At 39.7% G+C, this 16,519-nt stretch overlaps 1 protein-coding gene across 18 annotated transcripts in view; it reads right to left on the bottom strand.

Moving 5' to 3' along the window:
• The window catches only part of MYO3B (myosin IIIB), a 409,714-nt gene that overhangs the window by 227,691 nt on the left and 165,504 nt on the right, over positions 1-16,519 (bottom strand). For 17 of the 18 annotated variants that reach the window (XR_011428262.1, XR_011428261.1, XR_011428259.1 and 14 more), the window contains one exon: positions 10,040-10,195. The exons of the other annotated variant lie outside the window; for it this stretch is intronic. Coding sequence is in view for 13 of the 17 variants with exons in the window: in XM_070241194.1 (XP_070097295.1) it covers positions 10,040-10,195 (156 nt within the window). In the remaining 4 variants the exon portion in view is untranslated. The remainder of the gene's footprint in view (positions 1-10,039; positions 10,196-16,519) is intronic. 18 annotated transcript variants of the gene reach the window in all.

Below are 16,519 nucleotides of genomic sequence, written 5' to 3'. Positions count from 1 at the left end.
TTTTTCCTCTTCCTCCCTATTAAATGTTACTTCCCAATCTCCATCACTGATAGATTTGAAGAAGGGGTATTTGAAGCACGGCATTAGTCATCGCCAGTGCCAGAACCAGTTTTGCTGCTAATTCACATAAAGGTCCAAAAGCTCCATTTTAGTTAATATTAAAGTCAAATTTATAAACTAAGGGTTTTTTTAAATTAAACAGAACAATTTATTCATCTATGTCCTAACATATTGGTGATGTCAAAGAGAAATCAGACTGGTATGAAATATAAATTTTTAAAGTTTTTTTAAATTTTAAAATTATAAACTTTAAAATTCAGAGCTGCCACCTGCTTCTAGCTAGCCACTTTACTAAATAAAACAGCAGGAGGGTACATATTTCTCGTCAAATCTTCTTCACATAAAACCTAAGCATTTTTTTCCCTTGAAGTTCATCATCAAACAAAATATCACAACACATTTCTTATGAAATAATTAAATTCTCATCATATTAAATTCGACTGGTGTATCTCTTTCCTAAATTCTTATTTTGCAATTGTATGAAATAGGCTAAGCTAGAATTTATTCTACACATCTTCTGACAACAAAATCAGGAATTAAAAAAACCATCCACATATCTGGTTCTTGTCAAAATGGAGTAAGTACTCTCCACTCTGTCTCCCCACTGAGTGCAACTAAACACCCTGAGAGAATGCATGGGACTCCGAGAAGTAACTGGTAACAGGCAGATTGGGGAAACCAGAATCCAAAATACCACTGAATCAGGGCTGGCCTGGTGGTGCAGCAGTTAAGTGCGCACGTTCCGCTTCGGCGGCCCAGGGTTCGCTGGTTTGGATCCCGGGTGCAGACATGGCATCCCTTGGTAAGCCATGCTGTGGCAGGCATCCCATGTATAAAGCAGAGGAAGATGGGCAAGGGTATTAGCTCAGGGCCAGTCTTCCTCAGCAAAAAGAGGAGGATTGGCAGCAGATGTTAGCTCAGGGCTGATTTTCTTAAAAAAAAAAAACAAACAAACAAAAAACAAAATATCACTGAATCAATGGTCAGTTTCCCAGGGATTTTTTTTTTCCTCCAGTAACTCCTGACCTAGACTTAAAGGCAGCCTGAACTGCATACAGGAAGGTCAAGCTTCGTGCTGGATGATATTTTTACACCCAACTAAAAATGAAAGCACTGACAAAACTTCACTTACAATAACACAAAGAAATAAACTCTAGTAGAAAGTGATGACTTTCAGTGTGAACATCCACAATGCAATACTGCTAGCATGGAAGTGGTCATCTTCTGAACCCAGCAGCAGATTGTCTCCCTATAATATTTTCTAAACAACAAACAACTTCTAAAAGATTTTACCTGCTGTTATTAGCAATGTATGACCTCTTACCATGCTTAAAGGCAATCAAATTCCCTAGACTTATTTGCTACCAAAATTGAAGCTGATAATCTGGAAGCTGATGTAGATGTAAGGTATTTTCACTCTGGAAAAGATCATTTCATTCTCTCAACCAGTAAAAAACAATATCTGCCACTGAAGGCCATCTCTGCCTTCCCCAACTAGTGTTCTTCTGAAACTGCTTCCTGCTTCATTTTTCTGCTTTGGCTATGAGGTTTGGAGGGTCTATTGAAGAGAAAAATATTATTTACTCCAATTTTTAAAAAATTATCCTAGACTTTACATATGCTTATAAGAAGTGTTATGCGTTTCATATTTGTATGTTTTTAGTTGACATTAATCAAAATAAATTTTGTTTAATTTTTTTACAGTTTTCTAGCATTACATGAGTTGTTGTCACTAGTAACTGCCAACTTGAATTTCCTTTAAATTCACATGCTCCACCTAGTGTCTTACTTGAGAATGGCATTTATTGTCAATTTTGGCTGAAGAATTCCTTGTTTAATGTGAAAAGTACAGATTTCCAATGAAAAGGTACTTGGATTGAATATTCCAAAGCTCAGAGAAATGGAAAGAGAGACAAACAGATGGATCAATAGCAGAGGCATTCTATTAAATAAAGAGTATATGGTAAGGTATTATAGTTCTAATGGCTCAGAAGAAATTTTCAAATTCCAGTCAAGTCCACATTGCTTCTTGCTAGATTTCCTATTTGTTTTTATGAAACTTTAAGTATGTTGGCTGCCAACCCTGGCTTCCCAGACAAATGGAGTTTTGGGGGTTAAAGTTAGAGAGGGAGAAACTCAAAGCTCTGGCTTGGGTTCGTTCCTAAAGTTTGGGTTGATGTGGTGGTAGAGGGTGGTGAGTAGGGTTGGTCTTAGGTTTCAGGGCTCAGGGGGAACCAGTGTCTGAGTGTCTGGCTCAAGTAAGACAGAAACAAGGGCAAGTCTGAAACATCAAGTCCAAGGAAAGGGTGAAGAATAAGAACTGGATCTGAAGAGTGGGTGAGAGAGCCAGAGGCAGAGGCTGGGAGTTTCCCTAAGACAAGAGTGGGCACAGATGAGGTAAAGGATGGGGGATATTTTGGAATGTCTCAGGCCAAGCCCAGGAGTGGGAAAGGAGCTGTAGAGGGCACCAAACTGGCTCAGACACTAGGGGAATTGTTCTCACGGAATAAATTCCTGAAGTACTGCTGCCTTCACTACAGTTTCATTTCTATGCCTACATTATGGTTAAAATCATTTCAATGTGAATGCTCTTTAATACCTCATCACTGGGCCTGCAGACTTCTTTGTTGGAGCTTCTGGTCCTATGAACGATATTGACAAATATTATATATTTTGTCCACAGTGACTCTTTAATCCCTTAGCCTCTTCCTGTTTGTCAACAATGCCTGTGGAAGCAGTGACTTCCATGCAGGTATGTCAACACAGGGCTGCAGGAGCTTCATGTCAGTGTGGTAAGATGCATTCTTCCCTTCACCTCCAACTATGATGAAGAACAAAGCAACAGAAGGAGGCCCTCTAAATCATAACTCAAGGATGAGAAGGAAACAAAATATTGTAGCCTAATAATTACAGGGGATGTGCTAGTGGGGGGTCAAATTCTGCACTAAGAAATGCCTGTTGGCCTTTTAGACAGTCACCCTTTGGCAGGACCAGGAAGGCCACCTCTACTCCACTCTTCCACAGGATCAGAGTCCTCCCCTCCATCCAAGAGCGGAACTGGAAGGAGTGGAGAATGACTAACACTCCCATTATATTCTAGAAACAAAAGGAAGTAAAATCTGTTGGGTGCAGAGAAGAAGTGGGTAGAGAAGAGAAGGAGCAAGGAGAAGGGCCAGGCTTAAAGGTGGTAGCTCTCAAGACTCTAAGACAAAGGCTTCTGTGGCCATGGAGAGAGCTCAGGGACAAGCTGGCAAGTTGGATAGATTAGACGAACAACTCCCTTATCACTACCTTCAGTGGATTCCATATAGTAAGGAAAATGCTACTCAAAATTGGGGATAGAGTACTATGACTGCAACAAAGTTAGTGATGTTGAATATTTCTTCCAAATCTTTATTTCCATTTCAGTATACCCTTTGATAACAGAGTTGATGAAAGAGAAACTTTCATTTGACTATAACTACATAATCACGGACCTAGAGTGAGAAAAATAATGGCAGATCATCTAGGTGTGACACCATTCTACTGAAAGTCAAATCTGGGTGGGTATACCACCTAGATAATTTATCTACATGAGCTCTATCTTGACCTAGAACTTAAGCTTATATCTATCAAACAAACACTTCAATACACAGAATAAAAAATAAAAGAATTTTTTGAGTGGAAATCACTATAGTATCTCCCTATTTTTTCATCTACGCATGGTTTTGGCCAGAATACTAAGAAATCAGCATCTTATCATCAGTCATAAGTATTTGATATACCTCCCTTCTCTAGGCAGCAAGAATCAGTGACACTAGGAGAATTTTAAATCTTAATTCATTCACTCAGTTATAGACAGACAAGACATAGATATAGGCAGACAGCAGATACTAATTATATTAGAATATGGATTTATTTCTTGTCTGTTAGGAGAACAGGAGCATCTTTAACATTCTATGTGTCAAGCATCTTCAGCACTTGATAAAGTAATCTTTCAGAAGTCATCCATTTACACAGAAGCCCAGGAACCCATCAGTGTACATAATGGGGAGAGGGGGAGGGTGTGCATGCACATGCATGCACACGTGCATGTTTGCAGGTAAAAGAACAAGTGAGTGAGCAAGGCTTACTGGGGAGAGCTAGGCAGTTAAGCAGTGAGAAATCTGTTTTTAAAGGTCACTGCTGCAGGTTGAAAAGAAATCAGAAAAGCTGAGGTCATTGTTTTAATCAACCTCAGGCAAATTGCAAGGGTAGAGAATCAAAATCCATTAAACAGAGCAGGAAACAACCAGCAACTTAATTCTTCCACCAAGTAATATTTAGAGGAGACCCATGGCATTTGACGACTTAACGTTTGTGGTTTCAGCTAGTCCCAAGCCACCTGCAGGGGAATGAGAGGCTGGATCTTGTAATTTTACTGAGGCTTGCAGTTTGAGTCCATGATGGGAGGTTGGAAGGCACAGCATAGCCAACCCAGCACCTTCCCTCCTCCAGTCACATTCCAGACAGTGGTTTTGCTCTTCTCCCACTAACTCTTGTGAAGTGATAAAAAAAAAAAACCATGTTTTTACATCTACTTCTCTGAACTTTAATAGGGACATGACATACCAGATAATATCAATGAATTCTGAGAATTGCAAAACTGGTTTGGGGAACAAGTCCTTTTGAAGGTCAAGGAAATGGAAGCTGACATAAACGAAATGCCCAAATTGTTTAAAGGCATCCCTGACAGGTTAAGTAAAAACATAGCTCCAAACGACTGTTTGCAGAATTTTAGTGCTTTTTAACCTCCCTTGAGAGAGTAAGCCTTGATTAATAACCACTCTATTGTACCTGAATCGAATATACGCTTTGGCAAAATTAATAAATTACTAGAAAAATTTAAACTCCAATGGTTTCATTCATACACTATCATTAGCATCAGGAAATGGTACTGAATATCAAATAATACAATATTGGTTCTCCACAAGTGCCTCACATATATAATGTGAAAGGGGAATGGATCACAGTCTGGCTTTCCAAAAAACTGCATCACTCAAAAGAGCTAGAATGCTTAGGCCTAGGAAAGGTGCGATGGGGCCTCACCACTCAAGCCCTTCTTCATGCACAGTGCAGCTTCTGCTCTATAGTGAACAAGCTCCCATGATTCCTAGCCTTGTTCTTGAATACACATTTATCTCCTCAACATGACTGAAATGGACCACTTCCCCATAATGCTCTTGCCCCAGCTTCACCTTCCATGTGAGAGGACAGGGGAAGGGGGCATCCTTCTTGCTCCCCTCTGCCTTTTTTCAACCATAGTTTTTCCTAAGAAAGCTCTCCCTTTTAAAACTTTCACACCATTCTTGTATATCATCTCCAGCACTTGACTCCCATTTTCCTCTCTCTCTATCCCTTCCTTTGATATCAGTCTTCAGTTTTCCCATCTCCCACCAATCACTTTGTTAATTCTTCTCACACTGTGATCTCAAGGTCCCTCAACTTGTCAACTCTTTTAAAACTTTTATTTGTACTCCACTGAAGCTGTTCACAAGTTCAGCCATGACTAGTTCCGAATTATCTCTCAAAAGTTCCCAGGATCTCAGTTCTACAATCCCTTTTCTCACCATCCTTTCACTGAATCTGCTCTTCATCTTCATTGTAACTGCCAGTCCCCTAACCCAGACCCAGACTCAAAGTCAAGATGCCACTTCTGACTTCCCTTTCTTCTATACTCCAAAAAGACCCCAAGGATACTCTGTTACTCACCTTGATTCTCATGCCCCCTTGTCCCAACATCATGTCCATCCAAGCCAGTCACCAGCCTAAAGAAGACTACAGTATCTGCTTTCTCTACTTCTACTTCTTGTTGCTAAGAATTGCTAGAAATGAGAGATGGGAAAGGCAGTGGCGGTGATGGTACATTTTTTGAGAAGTTCTAGTGCCAAATGTTCTCCTGAATGCCATAGAAACAGAAATGATAGTGGAAAAGGAGAAAAAGTAGGAAAAAAATGTTTTGAGTATCCAAAACTGGAACCTGGTGGTGTTGGGGCAGAGGGGAAAGAATGAGCAGTGAGCAGAAGGCAGAGGTGCAGAGGATGGAGAGAGTTTAGGGGGTTTGGTGAACGATTAGTTGGCATTGCTAGAACCTGGGTGGGATGAAGGGGTGAACAAGGCAGGCAAGGGCCAGGTCATGATGGGCTAAGGAGCTTGGATATGTTACGTAGGCACTCGGGAACCACATAAGAGTTTCAAACAGTGATGTGCTCCAGGAAGGTCATTCTGATTGCAGAGAATGGAATGGAGGTGGGCGAGGCTGGAGCCAGAGAGATGAGTGAGCACAGTGTGGCAACTGCAAATAGCAAAAGATATTAAGATAATTATGTTGTCAGGACTTGGTGGTGGTTGGTTGAGAGAGATTAGGGAAAGAGAGAAGTGTTGCAGGGTCTACCCAAATTGGGTTTGCCTCCCTGCTCTGGTTCAGACTGCAATCAAACAGAAATTGTAAGACAGTAAGAGACAGAGACCAGTCAAAAGACTTTGCTTTCTCTTCATAGCCTATCAAATGCAATGCCAAGTACTTCCAGATATTACACAAAGCTTCCAGCTTTCTGCCCAAAGTAGGGTTCTTCCATGGTCCAAACAGTCCTGGGCCCCCCAGGTGGGGTAACTTATTTAGTTTTGAGGTTATTGCAGAAAAAAATGAGACCTAACAGCCTATAGGGAACACTGTCTTACTGTTCCTGCAGAGGCAGGGAATATTCTGTTCACCACTTTAGTGCTTTGCCCAGTGGAGAGAGAAGTTGGTAGTTTGAGGGGGCTGCAGGGGGAGAACACAGGTTCTTAAAGGATGGGGAAAACTTAGACAGGTGAAGGAGAGGATCTTATATAGAGGGAGACATTGTAAATAAAGAAAGAGAAGGTAATAGAGAAAGCAAGAGGGTCTGGGATCAAGGGCCTAAGAGGAAAGTTGACCTCAGAAAAACCTCTAGTTTGGGAAAGACACAGAGAGGTTAGATGAAGACATCCAGAACATTTGAGGAGGGTGTGGGGCAGAGGAGGTACTATGAAGAAACTCATGTTGAATGGCCTTGTCTCTTGAAAAACCAAACACCTTGAAACTATGCCTCCAGCTCCAAGAGTTCTGATGCTTTTTGATTTGTAAACAGTTCTCTGCAGAATACATGAGTATGTCCAGATCTTGTGACTTGAGATGTTTTATTTTCTTCACCTCCAGTCCTTCCAATGTTCTAGCAGTGCCAACTAATCGTTCACCAAACCCCCTAAACTCTCTCCATCCTCTGCACCTCTGCCTTCTGCTCATTGCTCATTCTTTCCTCTCTACCTGGAATAACTCCCTTCCTGACTATCTTCTGTTTGTTCTTCAGGACAGTTCGAGGACCATCTTCCCACCAATTCCAGGAGTCTTCCTTTCTCAGGTGCTCCAGGAGGTACGCCAGGAATTCCTCTATCCAGGTACTTTTCATGCTGAGCTGTTCTCACATGATTCTTGTCTGTTTCACACACTGGACTACTAGCTCTTTATCAGGAACTGTATCTGATGGGCATTTGTAGTTCCTCTGTTCAGCAGAGGGCCTGACACATACACACATATAAATGTCTCTTGAATGAACAAATGAATAAACTAGATTTTACATAAGAAGTAGGAATAGTATTTTTTAGATTAAGTAACTCAGTACAGTTTATTCTCATGATGTTCTTTGGTAAGTAAATAGAGATGAATTTGCACAGATTAAGGCCAAAAGAAATGGAAGACTGAATTAAATAGAACATGTACACCACTTTGACTACTACTGCTAACACTAATTGAGGGTTAACTCTGTTATCAATGCTCTTCTAATTAATTTTTATGTATTGACTCAATCTTCAAAATAACCCCCATTTTATAGATGAAGAAACTTCGGAACAGAAAAATTTAATAATTTGTCTATAAGTGACTGAGCTGGGATTCAAATCTGGCAGAGCCAGTGGTTTTAACCACCACATTGTACCATCTGCTGTGATCACAATTATGCAGAAAAATGATGATAGGTATTTGCCTCACTCATCTATGCACTCGCCTCAATTTTTCTTTGTTTTTTCCACATTAACTTGGAAACTCACAACTTTAAATATATTAAATTACCAGCATCAAACATATTTGAGAATTGTTCTGGGTAGGCTTAAAAAATACAGATGTAGCCAACTCCTTGCCACTTGCTAAGAAGAAATAAGAGTGTGGAATAGGTGGCAGGTTAAGTGTCAATTACATGCATTGTGTTTCCCTTAGAATTAACTTTCCTACCTCCTAAAGAAGTGGTTGTTTAGTTTTGAAATCTATTTGTGAGGTTGTATTTTTTTAAATGACTGTTCAAAGAAACACAAACTCCTGAGTGAAATCGAAGATTACAAAGAAGCCTTTGCCACCATATGAGGCTTTTGACATCAAAGGAGTTAATAAAGATAAAGAGAAATTAGAGAAAGTGGGTGACAGAGCCTGGAGTCTGATTCTCTATAGTAAAGGAGAAAAGTTTGTAAAAAGAGAGCATACATCTGGACAGGCAAAGTCGGGCAAGTGTGAAAAGCTGAGTAACTTTGCAAACTAAGTCTCAGAAACTGTTCTGCAGCATATTTCAGAACAGAGAGACAAGGAAGAGACATCTGATTTGACTTAGAGCATGTAAACGTTGGGTTTGCTTTTTTGCTTGGTTTGTATTTTACTTCATCTTCATTTTTGGTGGTGGTGCTGTGTGTCTGAGTGTGTGGAGGTGGGTGGTAGAGAGGCAGTGGCTGGTGTATAGGAACAAAAGCAGGGGAAGAAAGGGGATTTCACTTCCCTAGGGCTTAAACACAAGTTCCTACTGCTTCAAAAAGGCACCAAGCCACAAAAATTTTCTGCTTTTCTCTACCCCTGTAGGCAAGCCATAGAAACAGAAATGATAGTGGAAAAGGAGAAAAAGTAGGAAAAGAAAATGTTTTGAGTATCCAAACTGGAACCTGGTGGTGTTGGGGAAAATCGACAAGATATAGTCACCTTGAAACTATGCCTCCAGCTCCAAGAGTTCTGATGCTTTTTGATTTGTAAACAGTTCTCTGCAGAATACATGAGTATTTCCAGATCTTGTGACTTGTGATGTTTTATTTTCTTCACCTCCAGTCCTTCCAATGTTCTTTTAACAATAATGGATTAAAGCTTATCGGTATCCTGGCCAGTTTTATAAAACCAAATAATTGCTAAGCTGGGGAAGCAGGTTTATTTGCATTCAAAAAAATGATTTAAAGAGAAATTGTGCCACCCTCTGGACATAAACTGAAGACTTATTTCTTAGAGACAACCATGGAATACTGTTTTAAGCAATTGCCCCTAAAAATAAACATTTATCTTTTAAAATGTACCCTTTAAAAAAAGGTGGGGGAGGGAGAAACACAGTTGCTTTAGACAGCATAGGCAATATCTAGAAAATAATCATTTAAAAATACTAAATTACCTCTAAGGAATTTTTAACTAAAGAAAACGGTCTCAGAGCACATTAGAGAAAAAGTCTCCAGCATTTAACTTGTAATCTTTCCAAAAATCACTTTACGGCCTACAATTTCTGCTCTCCGATCTGCAACGGCCAAGTAAAGATTTTTCACACAATCTCAGCCGTGACTGCTTTCACACAGTTACCTTTATTGGTTAAAAAAAAAAAAAAGAAAAGAAAAAAATTCAAATTTATATTAAATATAAATATATATATATATTTGTAGTTTTTTAACTAGAGCTAACCGAACACAGAGTGAGATTTCAGCCATGGCTGAGAGAAATTAGCCATAAAAGCACAATCGGGTAGCTTGTTTCTGAAGCTCTCCTGCTCTCATCCACTGGGCATGGAGTCCTAATGTCATGTAAATGAAACTCTCAAAAATGCAGAGATGTGATAATTACCAGTGATAATGCTGGGCAAATCAAAACACATGACATGCTGTTTTTATAAATAACTAGAGAGAGGAAGCAGGAAGACACCGAGTACCATACCTGGTTTTAACAACAGGGTTTAGATGCTTCTGGTCTTGGAGGACCTTGGCCAGCTGTTGTTGCAGAAACAAAACCTTCCCGTGGGCTACTTTAATAAATGGGTGGTCGAGGAGATGAGTGACTGAAGGCCGCTTTTCAAAATCCTTAATAAGACACCTGTTCGCAAAAATCAACAAACAATCCAAAGCACAATCTTACACACCCAGTTCTCCTGTGAATATGGGAGGGGGGAGGTGAAACACATTTATAAAAGCTGGTCACCAACCTTACATAGCTCTTTCTTTATTCCAACATACCAGAACACAGAAAAAAATTCTCTATTAGTTGAATTAATTAAAACATCAGATGTCTATTTTAGTTTGTTTAAGTACATATTGAAAACACAATCATTTTTTGCCTTCAATTTAATTTGACATACTCAAAACACTGAAAAAATAGATTGATCAGACTGAATTTTCTGTCTGACTTTTCATTACAGAAAAATGTTTACAATGGAGTCCAGTTGATTAGTCTATATACTTTATTTTAGAAGCATAGAAAATTATACACTATCCCTTAGATGAAATCCTAATATATGAAATGTTCACTATTTGGTGGTGGACGAAACACATTTAGGAAAGAAAATAATCATAAAGAAACCATCAGAGAGAAAGTCCAATACCTTAATTTCTCATGTCTTCTGAAGAAGCAGAAAAACCTCAGAACAGAAAGTGACTACAACATAACTCAGATGAATTGGAATGGAATTATGCAAACAGGGAACAAAAAATCCATTCAAAACGGTAAAAATTGGGTTGCATTTAAACTCCTCTGTGGTTAATTGGTTAAAACTGTACCGGTGTAACCACTTTCTGTTTCAGATTCCATGCCCTTTTCAAAGAAAACAATGATTTAGTACATTTTACTGTATGCTCTATGTTATTAAAGATGATTTTGACACAAGGAAATTTTTAGTGAAATTGAATCTGATGAATACCCCTCCAATTACCATTGCATTTCCATTCTGAGTAGCTGCCCTTGATGGAAGAGGAAATTTCAACATCCACCCTTTTAAGCTATCAGTCTTTAGCTCACATTGGAGGCTTAGGATAAATACTGGATGCCATTCTTCCCACTCCATGAAATAAATGTTTACAGTTTTCCCAATAGTGACATACCAGCAACATCTAAAACACAACATATTTTAAATAATGAAATGCACTGACAAATAAAAAAGCTCAGCCTCATCTTGAGTATCTTTCAAAATATTTAAGCAGTTCCTAAAACAATCCTCAACTTCTGGATTTACAAAAAGGCTTTAACCTTTGCAGTTCTCACTCCAAACCACTTTCACACCCCTCACCTTCCAGTGCTGAAAAGATATTTGGCAAATTTCCCAGTCAGTCCATTTTAGAATTGATTCATGGGATTTCCTATCTATTGGAACTGGAGCTTTCTGCTAGAGAAGCCAAAAGAACCTAGATTATCTCCATTCTGTTGCCTGCACAATTATAAATACAACCTCTGCCTTGCCAGGGGAAGAAATCAATCACTTGACTTTTATGGGTTCAGGGGTTTTTTATATAATCTATTATTTTTCCTATCAAAAATAAGAAATCAGTGCACATGCTTTAAAAATACTATGTTCATGTCTTTACATCAGCAACTTTCCCTGGATTCCATGTATATTCTATCTGTGTATGAATATGTTACTACCAAAGGAAAATAAATGCTAATGTTCCCCTAAGCATCCAAAAAAAAAGGAACCTCCTTGTAGTTATGAGGTCAATTATACAGGTGTATGGCCCAGTCCTTCTGGTTTGAGGGAAGGTGTATGAAAACTGCTAAAATAAAAATAGTCCATGTCCACTGAAAGTTCCTACTGATGACAGACATGGTGACTTTGCACACTGCCTGGAGCCTGAGAGGGCACGGGTAGAACTGGAGTCCAGCAACAGTAGGTCCCACAGCTAAGCCTGCCCAGTGATCTTGGGCAGATCACATTATGCCTGTCTCTCTTTACCAAATAGACATACCTGTATCCAAGTATATCCCCAAATAAGGGGAGACTGGTTTCTTAATGGGTTTCCCCACCTTATATTTCTCTTCCCTTTTTTGGCCTTCTTTCTGCATTAGCTGTTGAAGTTTCATCTGACTACTAGTAGGTACTCATTGAAAAAGGAAGAAAGAGCAAAAGCACCAGGGGCAAACATCAACTGCCTGTTGACTAGTGCCAATATTTCAAATGAGTAAACTCAGAGGGCTGAGACTGAAGGTGGGAGGAGTGACAATCAATTGAAAATACATAGCATGTAAACAGGAAAGTCGGCTGCCTCTACCTTCCTCCTCTGGATAGATTCTGTGGGACAGTGTTCCAGGTAAGGCCTGAAAACAAGGTCCTTCTGGTATTTTAGTAATTAAAGCTCCTTGGATAGGGTTTGCAAGAGACCAGGGAACCCGGACTCTAGACTTATGAAAACAGATCTCTACTGGAGTCTGGGGATGCAATCAAAGGTGCTATGTCTTGTTTACATAATTTTGGCATCCAGTGGGGGAGCAAGGTTGCCAACAAGGTTGTAAGGTCATTTGATATTTTGGAGAGGATCTCTCTTTCTAGATCACGGAGGGAGTAAGGGAAATAAGGACTAAATAATGAAGTGAGACAATCAGACAAGGAATAAACTAACAAGTGGATCTGTTGTCTCCTAAGGATTCAAAAAATGAAGATGGTTGGCATTCTATTCTCTGGAAGCAATGATCAAGAGGATTTGTTAGTTCTCTCAGTAAGACCTGAGTGGGCTGAATGTCATAGCACTGGATCAGCAAAACTGAAACTGAGAGTATAAGGGAAGAATGCTAAGCAGAGTTGTGACATATCCAAATGCACTGGAGGATTTTTAGAAGGGCATGAAGACCTTAAGGGTATAGCCTTATTCTAAAACACTCTTGCATACTTTTTTCTCATGGGGAGCAAAGAGCCAGACTGAAATGGAATTATTATTTTACTGATACACAGAGGAAAGTTCTACCTTAGGAGCAGATATGGCTGAAAGTCATTGCAATACTAGACACTAGGTCATTGGTCATTTCATCTGTTCAGCAAACATTTATTACACAGCACCAGAATTAGCCAAAATAAATTAATTCATAAAAAATTCTGACCCTTTTCCTCAAGGATCTACAGTCTAATTGGTAAGACAGAGGATAAGAGAAACATAGGAAAAAGCAAAAGCAGTGTTTGCTAATATATTTAGGATAAAAAATAATCACACAAAAGCATAGGGTTTTGGAGCTAAGGGATCAAGATTTTCTATTCTAACCCTTTTTTTATAAGGTGAGGAAACCGAGGTGAGGTCCTGATAGTGATGAAGCCAACTCTCTGAGTCCCAGAGGAGAACCCCTCCTAGGTTGCAATGTGTTGTTAAAAATGGCATAGATGCAACGTGTAGAACAATACTAGGCTGTGTAGGAGGGGGCAATCTAGTCAAGGAAAACTTAGTGGAGCTGGTGAGAACTCAGCTGGGTTTGCAGGAAGTTTTGGAACTAAACTGAATTCAATTGGTGAAGAAGAGGTAGAAGGCATTTCAAAGTTGGGAAACTGGATCAGCAAGGCAAGAAGCCGGACTAGGCAAGCTGTGTAGCCAGAAACTCAGGAGTCCCTCAGAACATTCACTCACCTTCACCTCCTAAACTACCTCCTTTGAATGCCTAAGAAACAATTCTTGGCTTTAGTCCTTTTATCAACTTTAAATAGGGTATATTCTTTATTGCTTAAGACTTTGCAATTTTGTGCCCAAAACTCGTACTGTTTAAATTTGTCAGCTCATTGTTTCCATCTTACTCTCCTTCCAGGCAGGGATTTAGTGAATTAAGATAGAACTGACTGCCGGAATCCATAAGAACTCCTGACAGCCTATGTGTCCTTTTTAAAAGCAAGACAGAATCCTCTAACCTGATTTGGAGATCACATACGGAAAACTAAGGAAGTTATATCATATATATTCATCTCAGGATCACTTATTAAACCAGAAATTGCAAATTCCAGAGGTTGAATATTTTCCCCCAGCCAGGGATTAAACAGTTCTTAACAAGAGACTGCATAAAATGTTGACCTCTTTATGGGAAATGGGGGTCAGCCAGTGTGAGGTGAGTTGAGTGAAACACTAGACAAGTAAGATATTCCATTGAAAAGAGAAGCTAGTGTCAAAAGGTTTGGGAAACATTGGTGATTCTCTAAACCACATCTGGAATTTCATAACACACGTGAGCATATTAAATGGTCTTGGAAGTATGGGGGTAAAGAAAACAGCTTAATTTTGTTTAAGTCCATGTTTCCAAACTTACTTCGCTACAGACCCTTTTTTGTGTCAATGGCACCAGGGCCCTGCAAATGACATCCTTAGAAGCTCTGTTGTGAGAAATCAGTACTAGGCTTTTGGAATGGGTAGCAGAGTCCTCATCTCAGCTGACTGAGGGAGACATGCATAGCCCCTAACTGTCACCAACAGATTTGAGATACCTGTAGGCTACTGTTTCTGCAGAGGACAGTGTCTCAAACTGGGGAAATACATTGTCCAAGCTTAGTTTTTTCCAGAATCTTTTACTCTGGAAAAAAGAAATTGAACGAGGATTAATTTTAGGGACACTACTTTTTTCCAAGGTCATAAGCAATTTTTTCTTTCATTCTCAGGGGTTTTTTAAATCATTTTTTAAAATCTGGATTTAGGTGTGGTTATCTCTGTGCTAAAAGACAAAACAAAAGAACAAAAGATTTAAAATTACCATGAGATGTATTACCTGGATTTACAAGGCCACAGTGGGTGGTTTGAATATGATAGAAAAGTCCACCAGAAGAAAAGGGAAGCAAATTCTAGCCTTGAAGGAAACCAATCCATTCCCTAATTTGAAATTCTAGTACCTTCCATCATGCTTTCTTGGCTGAAGATTAATTTTCAGAATTCATTAGTGTCACCACATTAAACACAAGTTGTTGTAGCTATTTACTGCAATCTCCCAGCCTGGTTTCTGCTAGAAATAGGCAAAAAAGAGATATTTCTAAACAAGAAAAAAGGCCAGGCTTCTGTGTTGGGCTCTAGAACTGGCGTCGCCTGTGCTCTTTCCGCTCCCAAAAGATAATGCTGTTGAGACACAGCTGCCTTATCACTGTAAACTGCCATCTCATAACCAAAAAATCAGATGCCTGCAAGGGGGAGCTATTTATCAAGAGTCACAGACGGATGTTTACCAATGAATAAAACACATTTGATAAAGAGCAAGTGAAAAGTCAAAAACTAAAAATACTGGTGAACTTGGTGAGAAAAGCATGAGGGTAAGCAACCTTATTCCACACATTGGGGCAAAACTAGATCAAAAGTTGGGATTTCTGTCTCCTCATTTCTTTTTTAATACTCTGTCTTTAATACTTTCTGCTGGTTTCTTGTGAGTTTAGTCCTTAGACTGGGAAGTGTTTGCATAGGTACAAAATATCTAAACATTTTTGATCTGAGCAAACATTTCCCTGTCCCATGATGTGTCATGCTGCCCTGCAGTTCCTATCATCGTCAGACAGAAGCCTGACGGACAAAGAGGCCTCTGCATCAAGAGGAGAAAATCCTCCAGAGGGTACACTAATTATAGGTTAAATATCGGAGCCTATGGTGCTCTGCCTTGGAAGGAAATTTCCATTCTGGAAGACAGGACTATGACAAAAACAGGCATTTTCCCAAGATGACTAATGCCTCAAAAGAAGTCAGGCTGAGAAAGTTGACATTGCATGTGTAATTTTAGTGAAGCATCACCTCCCCATTTGGTGGCATATTTAACTGAATTTCAGTTTTCATAAAGTCGACAAATATTGCATGTGGTGGCGTTTTAAAGTCTCACTGGCAAGAACTGAAATTGCATGCTAACTTCACACCTAGGGTGGGAAAGTGGGGTCCTAACTGGAAACAGATAATTGAGAACCAGCAGCACCTTACTCATGGAGGTAGATCTGTGGCTATCAATCAGAGAGAAACAGTCAGTGTTTGTTAAAAGGAAAAAAGCCCTGAGAAGGTAGGAAAGAAGCCCCTTGGAGGGTTTTAGAACCAGAAACTCAGTCTCCTTTTGAAGTGGGTAATGGGCATGAATTCTGTGTGGCAAAGTCAGAGAGACTGTAGGGCTACAGGACGAGAGGGCTGATGCCATCTTGCCTGAGATACAGGGGTGAGGAGACTCCAGATGCAGGCTTAGAAAGATCAGCAAATCAGTCCAAGGTTTTTTTTTCCCCCTCCCCAAAGCCCCAGTGCATGGTTGTATATTCTAGTTGTAAGTCCTTCTAGTTCTTCTGTGTGAGCCACCACCACAGCATGGCAACTGACAGATGGTTGGTGTGGTTCCACAACCAGAAAATGAACCTAGGCCACCAAAGCAGTGACAGTGTGAACTTTAACTACCAGGCCATCAGGGCTGGCTCTCAACTCAACCTTTAGATAAAGCTGACAGCACAGGAGGTCCAGAGTG

This window comes from Equus caballus, chromosome 18 (assembly GCF_041296265.1).
Source record: "Equus caballus isolate H_3958 breed thoroughbred chromosome 18, TB-T2T, whole genome shotgun sequence".
Lineage (NCBI taxonomy): Eukaryota > Metazoa > Chordata > Mammalia > Perissodactyla > Equidae > Equus > Equus caballus.
The sequence above is the reverse complement of the archived record's forward strand: the minus strand, read 5'-3'. Positions and strand labels throughout refer to the sequence as shown.